Source organism: Podarcis muralis, chromosome 1, assembly GCF_964188315.1.
Source record: "Podarcis muralis chromosome 1, rPodMur119.hap1.1, whole genome shotgun sequence".
In the NCBI taxonomy this organism is placed as follows: Eukaryota; Metazoa; Chordata; class Lepidosauria; order Squamata; family Lacertidae; genus Podarcis; species Podarcis muralis.
The window spans coordinates 108,724,720-108,737,191 of NC_135655.1; the positions used below are offsets into that span (position 1 = coordinate 108,724,720).

Genomic DNA, 12,472 nt, shown 5'->3' on the forward strand with positions numbered 1-12,472 from the left:
AGGGCAATCTAGTCCAACCCCCTGCAATGCAGGAATATCAACTAAAGCATCCATCCATCTCCTTTCCTCTTCAATCTTTTCCCGTGACCTCATTAATTCTCATAGATTGTTTCAGCTGCTCTGCTGATGAGTCTTATGTCTACTTTTCAATCTAATGGACTCCAGATTTAATTTCAGGAATGTACAGTGGTACCTCGGGTTAAGAACTTGATTCGTTCTGGAGGTCTGTTCTTAACCTGAAACTGTTCTTAACTAGAGGTGTGCTATCGCTAATGGGGCCTCCTGCTGCTGCCGCACCACTGGCACACAATTTCTGTTCTCATCCTGGGGCAAAGTTCTTAACCCGAGGTACTACTTCTGAGTTAGCGGATTCTGTAACCCAAAGTGTTTGTAACCCGAGATACCACTGTATATCCTTTAAAACAATGCCATGGGTTGAACCAAATTCAGTCATGGCGCAAGTGGAATGACTTCCCCTCGTATAACAGAGCATTCTTTCCTCTCTCGTGTGTTCCCCAGAACCCTAAAAATCTGCTATTGGTTCCCCCCCATGGTCTCTGAAGGGGATACTGGGTGGTGGTGGGGGAGCACACCTGTGATGAATGGGAGGGAATGTTCTGCTGCATGGGCGGAAGTCATTTGGCTCAATAAGTTCCTTCACCAGATTCAACCCAATGGCGCTATGCAGAGCATATTTAACCAAATGTCACTGGGAAGAAAACAAAGAATGCACTTACTCTACAGCCTTTGACCACTCAGGAGGATCTTTCAAGGTCATAAACACGCAGTTTGTCAGAATAGTGAACATGATGAAGATGCCGAATAATGTTGGCTTAAGTCAAGGAACACATGACAAATGCTAGATAAGTTAGATCACCCAAATGCATATAATTTCTTATGAAACAGGCTTCTAAGTGAATATGAATTCATAAATTCCATCCAAGCAATATCTATAAACAGTGGCGTAGCGTGGGGGTGCAGGGGGGGCTGGCCGCACCGGGCGCAACATCTGGGGTTAGGGCAAATCCACAGGTTAGGGGGCGCAAATCCACGGGTTAGGGGGCGCAAATTACTTGCCTTGCCCCGGGTGCTGACAACCCACGCTACGCCACTGTCTATAAATCCAAGATGAAAACGTTTAACGTCATAATATAGCATGAATTATGTGCTGCTAATTTATTTAGGGTGCTGTATTGTAATTGTGGCATCCCACTTGTGCAATGAACTTCCCATTCCTCTCCTATCACCTATAGACACCACCCTGTGCACCTCCAAAACCTGTTCCAGGGGATTGGGGCACACTCCAGAGCAGATTGGGAGGCTGCAAAGGGAGAGCAGAGGAAGGGTCTGCTGGCATGACGTTGGATCTTGACCACAGAATTCTACTTCTACTGAAGTTCAACCAAGTGATTTCATCAAAACATTTTGTGTTCACTTCAATGGTGAAATTAAGAAAAAATAAAACCACATCCAACTATTAAAATAGTCTCATGCAACTACTGAGTTTCTCAAAGAAGTGCTTTAAACAAGTATTATATAGAAGGAAAAAAGGATATGAATGAACCAAAATCTTTATAGAAATTCTTCTAAGTATACTGAAAGGACTTAACATGTACAAGGCAGGTGTGGCGTTGAATCTGTAAATGGCCTTCCCTTTATTCAATACTATAAATGTCTGAAAAGAGGAAAAATACACACATGTAAAAGCAGGATTATAATAACGTTCGAGGAGATCTTAAAATGAAGGGGGGGGGAGACAATTTCATTTACTGTGGTTTACACTCAGGCCCAGTTCCAACATCTACAGGTAACCATGGTTTCTAATTATGAGTTGGTACCAAAGTGAACAGTGGGCTTGTCCAGTATCCCCTCCCCTTCTATTTTATGAAGGGATTTTGTGTGTGTGTGTGTCATGTCTCCTCATCTTGGAGGGTGGGCAGGCCAGTCTTGATCCACCAGAGCTTCCAGTTTGGCTCACAGGGCTAATTTGTGAAACCATGGCTATCTGTCAAACAGGTGATGTCACCCTGATCAGCAGGATATGTCAGTCAATGGGTGGGACTTGATGGGCAAAGTCAATCCATGAAGAAAGAAGGATTGAACTCCCCCAACCCTTCGCTCCAGTACTTCCACTCATGTTTTCACACAGCCTCAACTTTCCTGTCACGTCGCTGCTACCAGGAGGCCATTGCTGCAGCTCTGCCCTATCACACGAGCTGTTCCTGCCTCTGATATGTAAAGGAGGAGAGAAAGCCGCAGCAGAAATGAGATTGTTTTTTTAAGCAGGAAATCCATGTTTTCGTATTACAACTAAGTGGGGCCTCACCGTGTGAAGATTGCCAAAAGGACATGAATGCTGTCCCAAAACTTATAGGCCTGCCAAATTAAATGAAACACCAACGTATCCCATACAGCAAATGATGCATGAATATTCAGTTAGTTCTGGGGTGGGATTTAGTCACTGAAGCAACATCAGAAGAGTTGTCTGGCATTTAATATCTTATCTGGACAGGGATAGCCTAACTACTGTCCATGCTTTAGTAACCTCAAGGTTAGATTACTGCAATCTGTTATATCTAGGGCTGCCTCTGAAGACGGTTCAGAAACTTCAGCTGGTGCAGAACTCAGTGGCCAGGTTGCTCACTGGGGCAGGATAGTTTGAGTATATTACACAGATCCTGGTCTGACTGCACTGACTACCAATTAGACTCCGGGCTAATTCAAAGTGCTGGTTTAACCTATAAAGCCTTAAACGGCTCAGGACCACAATACCTCAAGGACCACCTCTCTCCACATGAACCTACCCAGACCCTGAGATCATCTCCTGAGGCCCTTCTTCATGTGCCTCCTCCACAAAAGGTCCAGAGGATGGCAACAAGAGAAATGGCCTTTTCGGCAGTGGCTCCCCATTTGTGGAATGCTCTCCCCAGGGAGGTTCGTCTGGCGCCTTCATTATACACCTTTAGGTGCCAGGCAAAAACTTTCCTCTTTAACCAGGTCTTTGGCTGATTGACATCCAACACCCTTTTAAAATGTGTTGGGGAGGAGAGGTTTACTGGGTTGCTTTTGCTTTTATTATGTATTTTGTACTTTTATATTGTGATTTTATGTTGCAACTGCCCTGAGACTTGTGGCCAGTGCTTTTTTTCTAAAAAACATATTTAGGGGTACTCTCATTTTCCTACTCATATTGAAATACTGCACCTCAATGAGGCCAAACCTAGATTCACAAAATGTTTAGGGGTATGCATCCCCCTGCGTACCCCCAGAAAAAAGCACTGCTTGTGGGTATAGGACAGTAATAATAATAATAATAATAATAATAATAATAATAATAATAATAATAATATTTTAAAAAATGTATTTATACCCTGCCCTCCCTGGCCAGAGCCGGGCTCAGGGTGGCTAACACCAGTAAAATTACAAAAGAAACATAATGGGGGGGGGACGACCCAATTTAAAATACAGGTTGAAATGCAATTTAAAATGCAGCCTCATTTTAAAAGTAGCCCATAGATCAAAACCATAAGGGGAGGAAAACATAAGGGTCAGACTGAGTCCAAACCAAAGGCCAGGCAGAACAGCTCTGTCTTGCAGGCCCTGCAGAAAGATATCAAGTCCCACAAGGCCCTAGTCTCTTGTGACAGAGCGTTCCACCAAGTCAGGGCCAGTACTAAAAAGGCCCTGGCCCTAGTTGAAACCAATCTAACCGCCTTGTGACCTCCATGGTGTTGTCATCTGTGGACCTTAAGGTCCTCCACGGGGCATACCAGGAGAGGCGGTCCCATAGGTACATGGGTCCTAGGCCCCTAGTATACAAATTTTAACAACAACAACAGACATTTGGCGATAATGCACTATGATCAAATATACCTTTGCTTGCCTCATTAAGGTTTTTTTTACATTGCTTAGACATGAGAGTTATTCAGTGCATACATTGTATAGCCCCGGGACCTGAGAAACCATGTTGAAGGCTTTGGTCTTCATGAACACTTACTTTTTTATCTGCATAATAAGGATCCAGGTCTTCCAAGGGCTCCGACACCATTCCTGGGGGTACATCCCCATAAATAAAAGGCAAAGTCTTTCCTGCCTCCAAGTCATTGTTTGGCTTTGGCTTGTTTTCCTCACTGTCCTCATCCTTTTGCTCCTGATCAGTTTTCTGTTTTGCTTCTTCGTCAGCAATCCTTTGCTCAATTGCCGCAAGGGACTCCCGCGTGAATCGGAAGAAGCAGTCGGGTCCTGGCGGTGCGAGGTGTGCCTGTGCCATCTTTTCATTCTGCAAATGTTAATTACCTTTTAATTCTTAGGAAAGAATAACCTACAAGACAGAGACACACAAAAATAAAGTTAAAGGGAGGGGGGAGGCAGCAGCAATGTGAAAACAAACCCTAAATCACAAAAACTGAGTTACTTGCAACAACGCCATTGAGATCCCACCCCCGCCAAATGAGATAAGACTTTTAAAGGCCATTGAGAGTCAATGAGGCATGGATGCTCAACTTCTAATTAACTTTTTCAGAAATCCCAAGCTAACATTTTCTTTTACTGAAACGATCCTTAGCAGGTACTTGCAGGATTGAGCTCAAGCAAGGACTTAAAACATTTGAAGTATATGGGCTGATGCCATTTCTATCAGTGGGTTAGGAGAGCTGAAAATAATGCCAATATATTTCACATCTGGCAAGCCATGAAACCCTTTGGTTTCAGATAGTACAAGGGCAAAGTCTAAAAAGCCAAACTAAGCCTCCAGAATAGAGTATACACTTTCTGAGTTAATGCTAAATACATTACATCTGGTAAATGAGCCACCATAGCCACTAGAGGGCTGTGAAAATTTGCGTTCCAGGGTTTTTTAGACTCATCTACCCAGGTCTAAGTGGGTGGCACTGTAGTCTAAACCACAGAGCCTAGAACTTGCTGATCAGAAGGTCAGCGGTTCAAATCCCCGCGACAGGGTGAGCTCCCGTTGCTCAGTCCCAGCTCCTGCCAACCTAGCAGTTCGAAAACACATCAAAGTACAAGTAGATAAATAGGTACTGCTCTGGCGGGAAGGTAAACGACATTTCTGTGCGCTGCTCTGGTTCGCCAGAAGCGGCTTAGTCATGCTGGCCACATGACCCGGAAGCTCCCTCGGCCAGTAAAGTGAGATGAGCGCCGCAACCCCAGAGTCACGACTGGACCTAACGATCAGGGGTCTCTTTACCTTTCCCTAGGTATTATCTGAAACCAAAGGGGTGCATTGCTTGCCCAATGTGATTTTTCCCTCCAGCTTTTTTTACCCATCTACATATATTATTGAGATACCCATGTACATATATTATGGAGATACCAGTGTGTGGTCCTACGTCATATTTGCATGCAGAACCAAAAACAACTGGATTTGCTTTTTGCTCATTCCTAAGACGTATAGTAAAAAATAATAATAGCCCCATTGATTTTTACAGATCAGTTATGCATAAAACATGCATCTTTTCACTTTCTTTTGAGCAGGAAGATTCCTCTCCCTCCACCGTCACGAGCCATTCATCAGGCAGCAGAGGGGGCCGAGAAGGGAAGCAGGGACACTGTTCTGGCTCTGCTGACAGACCAGCTCAGCTTGACTTCTCTTATCTCGCTGAGGACACAAAGGTCGCAGGTTCGATCCCCGTATGGGACAGCTATACATTCCTGCATTGCAGGGGGTTGAACCAGATGATCCTCAGGGTCCCCTTCCAACTCGACAATTCTATGATTCTAAGATTCTATGAAAAGCTACTGTGCAGGGTCTTCAATCAATCAATCAATCAATCAATCAATCACACAAGCTCTTTTGGGAGCCTTTTTGGCTAAAGTATGGGATTTTTTTAAAAAAACACAAATAAGTAATAAATTAAAATGTGTTTGTGGCCAACAGTGCAGCCATGACAACTGGATTCTACACCTGAGCAGGAACCTTCTGTACAATTAACTACAGTGGTGCCCCGCAAGACGAATGCCTCGCAAGACGGAAAACCCGCTAGACGAAAGGGTTTTCCGTTTTTGAGTTGCTTCGCAAGACGATTTTCCCTATGGGCTTGCTTCGCAAGACGAAACGTCTTGCTAGTCTTGCAATTTTTTCCCCGCTTTCCCCCCCTTTTTCTAAGCCGCTAAGCCGCTAATAGCCTTTTAGCAGCTAAGACGCTAAGCCTTTAATAGCCGCTAAGCCGCTAAATCGCTAATAGCGCTAATCCGCTAATAGGGTTGCTTCACAAGACGAAAAAACCGCTAGACGAAGAGAATCGCGGAACGGATTCTTTTCGTCTTGTGAGGCACCACTGTATAGCCTCCCTCTTGAGTACAGAAGACTGGCTTCTCCACATTCGCTCCAAGGACCAGGTTGACCATGGTCCCCTTCTGCTTGTTCTGCTCAGCTGTGAGAATTCCAAATAAGGCCCCATCCGCACTAAACATTTAAAGCCATATCATGTCACTTTAAACTGCCATGGCTTCCCCCAAATAATCCTGGAAAGGGTAGTTTAAGGCAGCTGCCAGTCGATACTGGCAAGCAAGGTAGTTTGCCCATCAGTTGAGCGAGGATGAAAGAAAAGCTCCAAGCTTGGTGGGTGAGGTCTTCATAGTGAGACACAGGTTAGAGTAGCCCTTCCCCAACCTGATACCCACCAGAGGTTTCGGACTACAACTCCCATCAGCACTTTGAATATGGCCACTCGACAAAGGGATCATGGGAGTTGCAGTCCACGCCATCTGTAGTAGGATACCAGGCCAGGGAAAGCTGGGTTAGAAAAGGATTTCAAAAGAGGAGATAGACAGGGACTGGAAGGTGTTTAAAGGGTACTTGCAAAACCATATTGAAAAATCAGAACTCCTATTAGAATAAACAAGTTCTGTTTTAAATACTGAAATAAATAAGATGAATAACAATGTGTAATAGAAAAAAGGAGCATGAAATTACGTTAAAGGTGTGTGAAAGAAAATAATAGAAGTGGAAAGAAATTGCAATTGAGTAGATTGGAAGCCTAACACAAAGGTGGGGTGAGGGGTGGTGGGTGGTGATGGGAAAATGAATTATCTGTGGGATTGAGTGTAGGTATGTTTGTACATTTTTAAGGATTGTATGAAATGTATGTTTGTATGCTTGTATATTCGTAATATGTGTGTATTAATGCTGAATTATTTTAATAATAAAAACTTTTTTAAAAAGGGGGGAGGGAAAGAAAATCCTTTTCAAAGACATTTCTTAAGCGGAGTTTTATTTCTAAACAACACAGGGAAGTGACCACAGGGAGAAAAAGCAACCAGCTTTTCAAAATAGAGGGGCAGAAGCATACGGTATATCAGGATTTCTCATACAAAGCAAGACGTGAGAATCCAGTTTGTGAGCAGAAGCAATTTGGTTGGGTCACGGAGCAGCAGTGGCCAATGGGGGTGCTGAGAAGGCTGACCTTGCACACCTGAAACTGCCATCAGTCTGAAAAGTGATTTGCTGGGCGGCACTGGGGAGGGGGGAACTCTTGTTTAATGTTTGTAGGCGAAGGCAGACAAAGGCCCCCTTGGGGGGAAAGTGCCAGCTTCACATTTCTTTCAATCCAGACCACATATTTCAAAATCATCTCTTTAAAAACTGTGCGACATTTGAATTCTATTTTTAAAATAGCCATGAGACAGGCCCAGTAGATTTATATTCTATAATTGAAAGAGGCAAAGACATAAAATTGAACCAGCAATTCAGTTGGGGACTTGGGGTGAGCTATTTCAGTAAGTAGAGAAAAGCAGGACTTAGGTTCATTTCGTAAATAAGATGATACACACACACTGCACAGCACACTTCATGGTGTGTGTGGGTGTGTTTTAAAAAGGCTAATAAATAGTATTATATATTGCACATTCTGCTTTTGTGTTGATGTTCATTTGTCTTAAGCTGATCCTCTGCAGCAACTGAGATGAAAATTGAGCATATGAAAAATAGCTGTTTCGCTTCTGACAGCACCCTCCTGTCACTTTGCTGGTTAGGAAATAACCATGTTTACGATATTTCCCAATAAGCGGAAAGACTATACAGTACTGTCAAAAAGGCATTCTTTTCTCTGAATATATTCCCTGACACTGGACTTAGAATGAAAGGCATGCATTTTAAAACTATATTAAACCATCTATAAAATTAACTGTTCGCTATTTTGTTAATATGCACGTGTCCACAAAATACTCCACAGTTTTATAACTGAAATAAAAAAATGCATTTGGCATTAAGACAGAGAGGAAAAAAGACAAGCGAGCAAAGTGGAAGCAAATCAGTGGGAGGTATAACGTTCTGGTGCACTTTCAAATTAGGGTTGCCATTTGTTTGGTTTTCAAAGATGGAATTGACATGGGGGGGGGGTAGTTCCCAAAATGCAGTGCTTTGTCCTGGGTCTTAGAGGCAAGTCAAGTGAAAAATCGTGTTTTGTCTAAAACTCTAAAAAAAAAAGAAGAAAAGAAAAAAGAAAAAGCTATACAGTGGGACCTCGGGTTAAGAACTTAATTCGTTCTGGAGGTCCGTTCTTAACCTGAAACTGTTCTTAACCTGAGGTACCACTTTAGCTAATGGGGCCTCCTGCTGCCGCTGCACCGCCGGAGCACGATTTCTGTTCTCATCCTGAAGCAAAGTTCTTAACCTGAGGTAATATTTCTGGGTTAGCGGAGTCTGTAACCTGAAGCAACTGTAACCTGAAGCGTTTGTAACCCGAGGTACCACCGCACTTTCGGTGTGTCCTGGTTTTTACTTTTTGGAATGTGGCAACCCTACGCAGCTGTCACTTTAACGAACACTCTAAATGCTACTAATGAACTTAGGCTACTCCTGGTGCAGACAGAGAAACTAAATGTGGTGCTCTCCATGGCAAATGGTCAGGAATGAAGCGCCTTATAACCCAACAACATCCAAAGGGCACCATATTGGCTGCAACTGATCTGCACATTGTCTAACCACAAACCACCTCCCATTATCTCCCTGAGCACTTCTTCTGGAATGCATCTGGTCTTCCTTACTAATTACAATTCAGGACCAAATCAGATGAGAAGCAACTAGCAGTTGTCTGAATAGCATTTCAAAAGTTAGTAGAAAGTGGGGGGATGGGAGGGAGGGATCAGGACCCCGGCATAGAAGAAAGGGGGACTTTGTGCTTTGCTTCCTATTGAAGCCCCAGTTCAGATTAAGGTCTCATGTGATTGGAATAAAATATATGATCTGTGACCATGGAAGCTTTGCTTTTCATACAAATAGGGTGGAGGCAGGTAGTGTTATCTTTCATTTAGCTGGATGTTATTCTGTCCAAGGTCTATAGATCATCACATGTAATCATCCCCCCCCCCTTTACCCATACACCCATACACAACGAAAATAGTGCAAGTACACAGCATTACAAGGGTGCCATGCTTTTACCTACACGTCGCTACATTCTGCATTTCAAAAGAGCACACTTAAAAGCCACCTTCATTTCGCTGCTTCCTGTCAGAATGTGCAACCACAGGAAACATCCTGGACAAATGCTTCCTTGCAATGCGATATGCAATTATGGTTTCTAGTTCCTCCCGTCTCATCCTGCTTCTTGGCAAACTTAATTTTGACCTACAGTCTCCCTCTCGTCATCTTCTTCCAGGAAACATTTCTTGAAATCAGTCGCTACCCTCCAATGCAAGGTTGGATTCAACCCCTCGAGAGACTTTCTGCAGCCTCCCCAAGATCCCTCTAATTTGGCAATTTTCATTTTTTTAAAACAAACATAGCTTTGCTGAGGTGTCTCTACTGTGATCCTGTGGTCCTGTGGCATTCCAGCTATGGTGCTGAGGTGGGTTCCACCAGCCCTTCCAAACCATGAGCTTTTCCACCAACTTACTTTGCAAAAACACCTTGTCTCCCTCTTCTGCAGCACTGCAGCACTGCAAGTACAGTGGTACCTTGGGTTACATACACTTCAGGTTACATATGTTTCAGGTTACATATGCTTCAGGTTACAGACTCCGCTAACCCAGAAATAGTACCTCGGGTTAAGAACTTTGCTTCAGGATGAGAATAGAAATTGGGCGGCGGTGGCATGGCGGCAGTGGGAGGCCCCATTAGCTAAAGTGGTGCTTCAGGTTAAGAACAGTTTCAGGTTAAGAACGGACCTCCGGAACAAATGACGTACATAACCAGAGGTACCACTGTACTCAGGAAACATTTTCTCTACACACTCCAGTGCTGGGGAGGAAAAGAACTTTTTAAATTCCATATTGCAGCTCTGAGGTAGCAGGAGAGTTTTCCTTCCCAGCACTGTAATGGGGAGCAAAAAAACAGGGAATCTCCCTCCTCTAATGGCCTGCTTGAGAGAGCATGTCTCTCTTTTCCTCTTTGTCCATATGTACCGTACCTTCCCCTGCTGAGTATGTATGTGTCTGCATCTCTCTCTCTCTGCCTTTATATCATTATATGCTGCCCCAATCTCCAAGCAGTGAGAGATTCCAAGCGGGTTCCAAACACTTACCTGGGGTTTGGTTTCCTTGGAATGAAGGTCAGCAGAGACTGTGGTGTCTTTAGGACATATGGCTTTATTTACATATAAGATGGAGAGGCTCACAGCATCAACACCCCAAAAGATTTTGCTCCTCCATTAGCCATAGCCCAGAGCAAAACACGTCTCTATGTCATCAGCTTCCACCTCACACATATTCCACCGTGATATGCCACTCACAACCACAGAATGGTATTCTGTACTGCTTTACATATACACTGTTAACTTAATTAATGGAAGTGTTAATAGCAGTATGCGATTAACCTGTTTCCAAAATAAGTGTCATGCTCCGAGATCCCACGCTCTTAAAATTTCACGACTGCTGGTAACCATTAATACTGCCTAATTTAATTAAGCTGATAGCTGAAGCAGAAGCTTCTCCTTTCTGTTTGTTAACTGTTGCATTTCCAGCAGCATATTGAGGTCGGAGTTGTTTCAATCAAGGTAATATCAATCACCAAGAGGAAAGGTTGGTTTTTAGGTAACTGGCCTAAATTAAGTTTCCCATTCTGCTGATTCATGTATTTCTTTGTTATGTGTATGTTGTTGAAACAGGCAAAATACATTGATTTTCAAGTGAACAAAGTCTTGGATTTATGAGAGAAAATGCAAGGATTGGACACTTGCAGCTCCTCTCTTATAAACTCAGCACTGGAAGATGCTGAGAGCGCTCAGTCCTGGGCCACTGATAAAAAGAGCCATCGGTGTCACAAAGGGCAAGGCCTCTACAGGTAGGATAAAGTGATGCAAAATCGTGCTTGTTGTGTCTGCCTGCTGACAGCTGAACAACAGAGCTGAGGCTTAAGCAATTAAGTGGCGCACTCCCTCCAGCGGCCGAACTTGTTGTGGGTGTGCCCTGAGCATCATCACCATGGCAGAGAATGTACCAGGGACTCCTCATGCTCCGAAGCAGCAATTAGAGCAAGTCATCCCAAAGGGATGTTTCCCCCCAGCTGCTTTGACACACAAGGCTGCGCATGGCTCCCTTCAGCCGGCAGCTGGCCTTTTCATATCTCACAGGGCACACTTAGTTTACATAAAGGGGCAACCTGATCAGGTAGCCGGCAGTAAGGGAGAAATGTTGACATGTTCCATCGCGCTGTTTACCTTTGCAGCAGGTGGCACTGATGTGATTCTGTTGACATAAAAATACACAAAGAAGAGCATGCAAATATGAAAAAAGGCCAAGCCTAGGGAAATTGGAATCCAGGCTCTCCACTGGTAATAGATGCATGGCTCGGTTTCGAAGTAGTTTCACCACACCTGCTTTTTAATCGCAGAAAGTGAAAATAGCACAGAGGCACAAACCAACTCCTCAGCAAGCCTGTTCATGCTGTGGCTTAAATCATAAGCACCATTGCACACTGAATAGGGAGGAATTTATTAGTGAGATTTACTCCTCAGTAAAGATGTTTCATGTGGGTGATAAATCAAATAGACTCATTTTACTTTTAACACCTTGGCTCCTCAGAATTTATTACAAAATTAACTCGTTTTCCAAAGCCTCTAATAAACTGACCTATCTAAATTATATATATTTAAAAAAACCTTTCTTCATATCTGCTTTCCTAGTTTACATATGCAGTATTTTAAATATACATTCTACTCACTCTCTGAAATCAATTTCCGCTCCAACTCCTTTAAATCAGGAAATGCTATAAATCTAAGTTCAATTCCGTGGAGTAATTCTGACTGTTTGGAGTCTGGGCTCACCTCCTTTGGTTCTCTCTTCCTATTCTGCTTTCCCTTGTAACCTGCTATTGCAGCCTCTGAAAATTGGTTGCTAAGAAACAGATAAGCAAGACAAGCATATGCTCCTTTTTTAAAAGGTGAAATAACCTTTTAAAATATGAGTTTTGTATCCCACCCCTGAGCTGCGATATAATTTAGGCCCTGAAATACAATTACTGGTTATCTCTGTTAATAAATTGCAGTGTTGCAAAACCCCAAACCAAGCAATTCTT

General features: G+C 43.4%; 1 protein-coding gene across 1 annotated transcript in view; it reads right to left on the reverse strand.

Moving 5' to 3' along the window:
• Positions 1-12,472, reverse strand: part of LOC114605946 (sodium channel protein type 2 subunit alpha-like) — a 98,606-nt gene that overhangs the window by 49,258 nt on the left and 36,876 nt on the right. Inside the window, exons 2-4 of the mRNA XM_077936934.1 lie at positions 3,998-4,321; positions 1,557-1,675; positions 738-827 (exon numbers count right to left, since the gene is read on the reverse strand). Coding sequence (XP_077793060.1) covers positions 738-827; positions 1,557-1,675; positions 3,998-4,270 — 482 coding nt within the window. The 5' untranslated portion in view covers positions 4,271-4,321. The remainder of the gene's footprint in view (positions 1-737; positions 828-1,556; positions 1,676-3,997; positions 4,322-12,472) is intronic.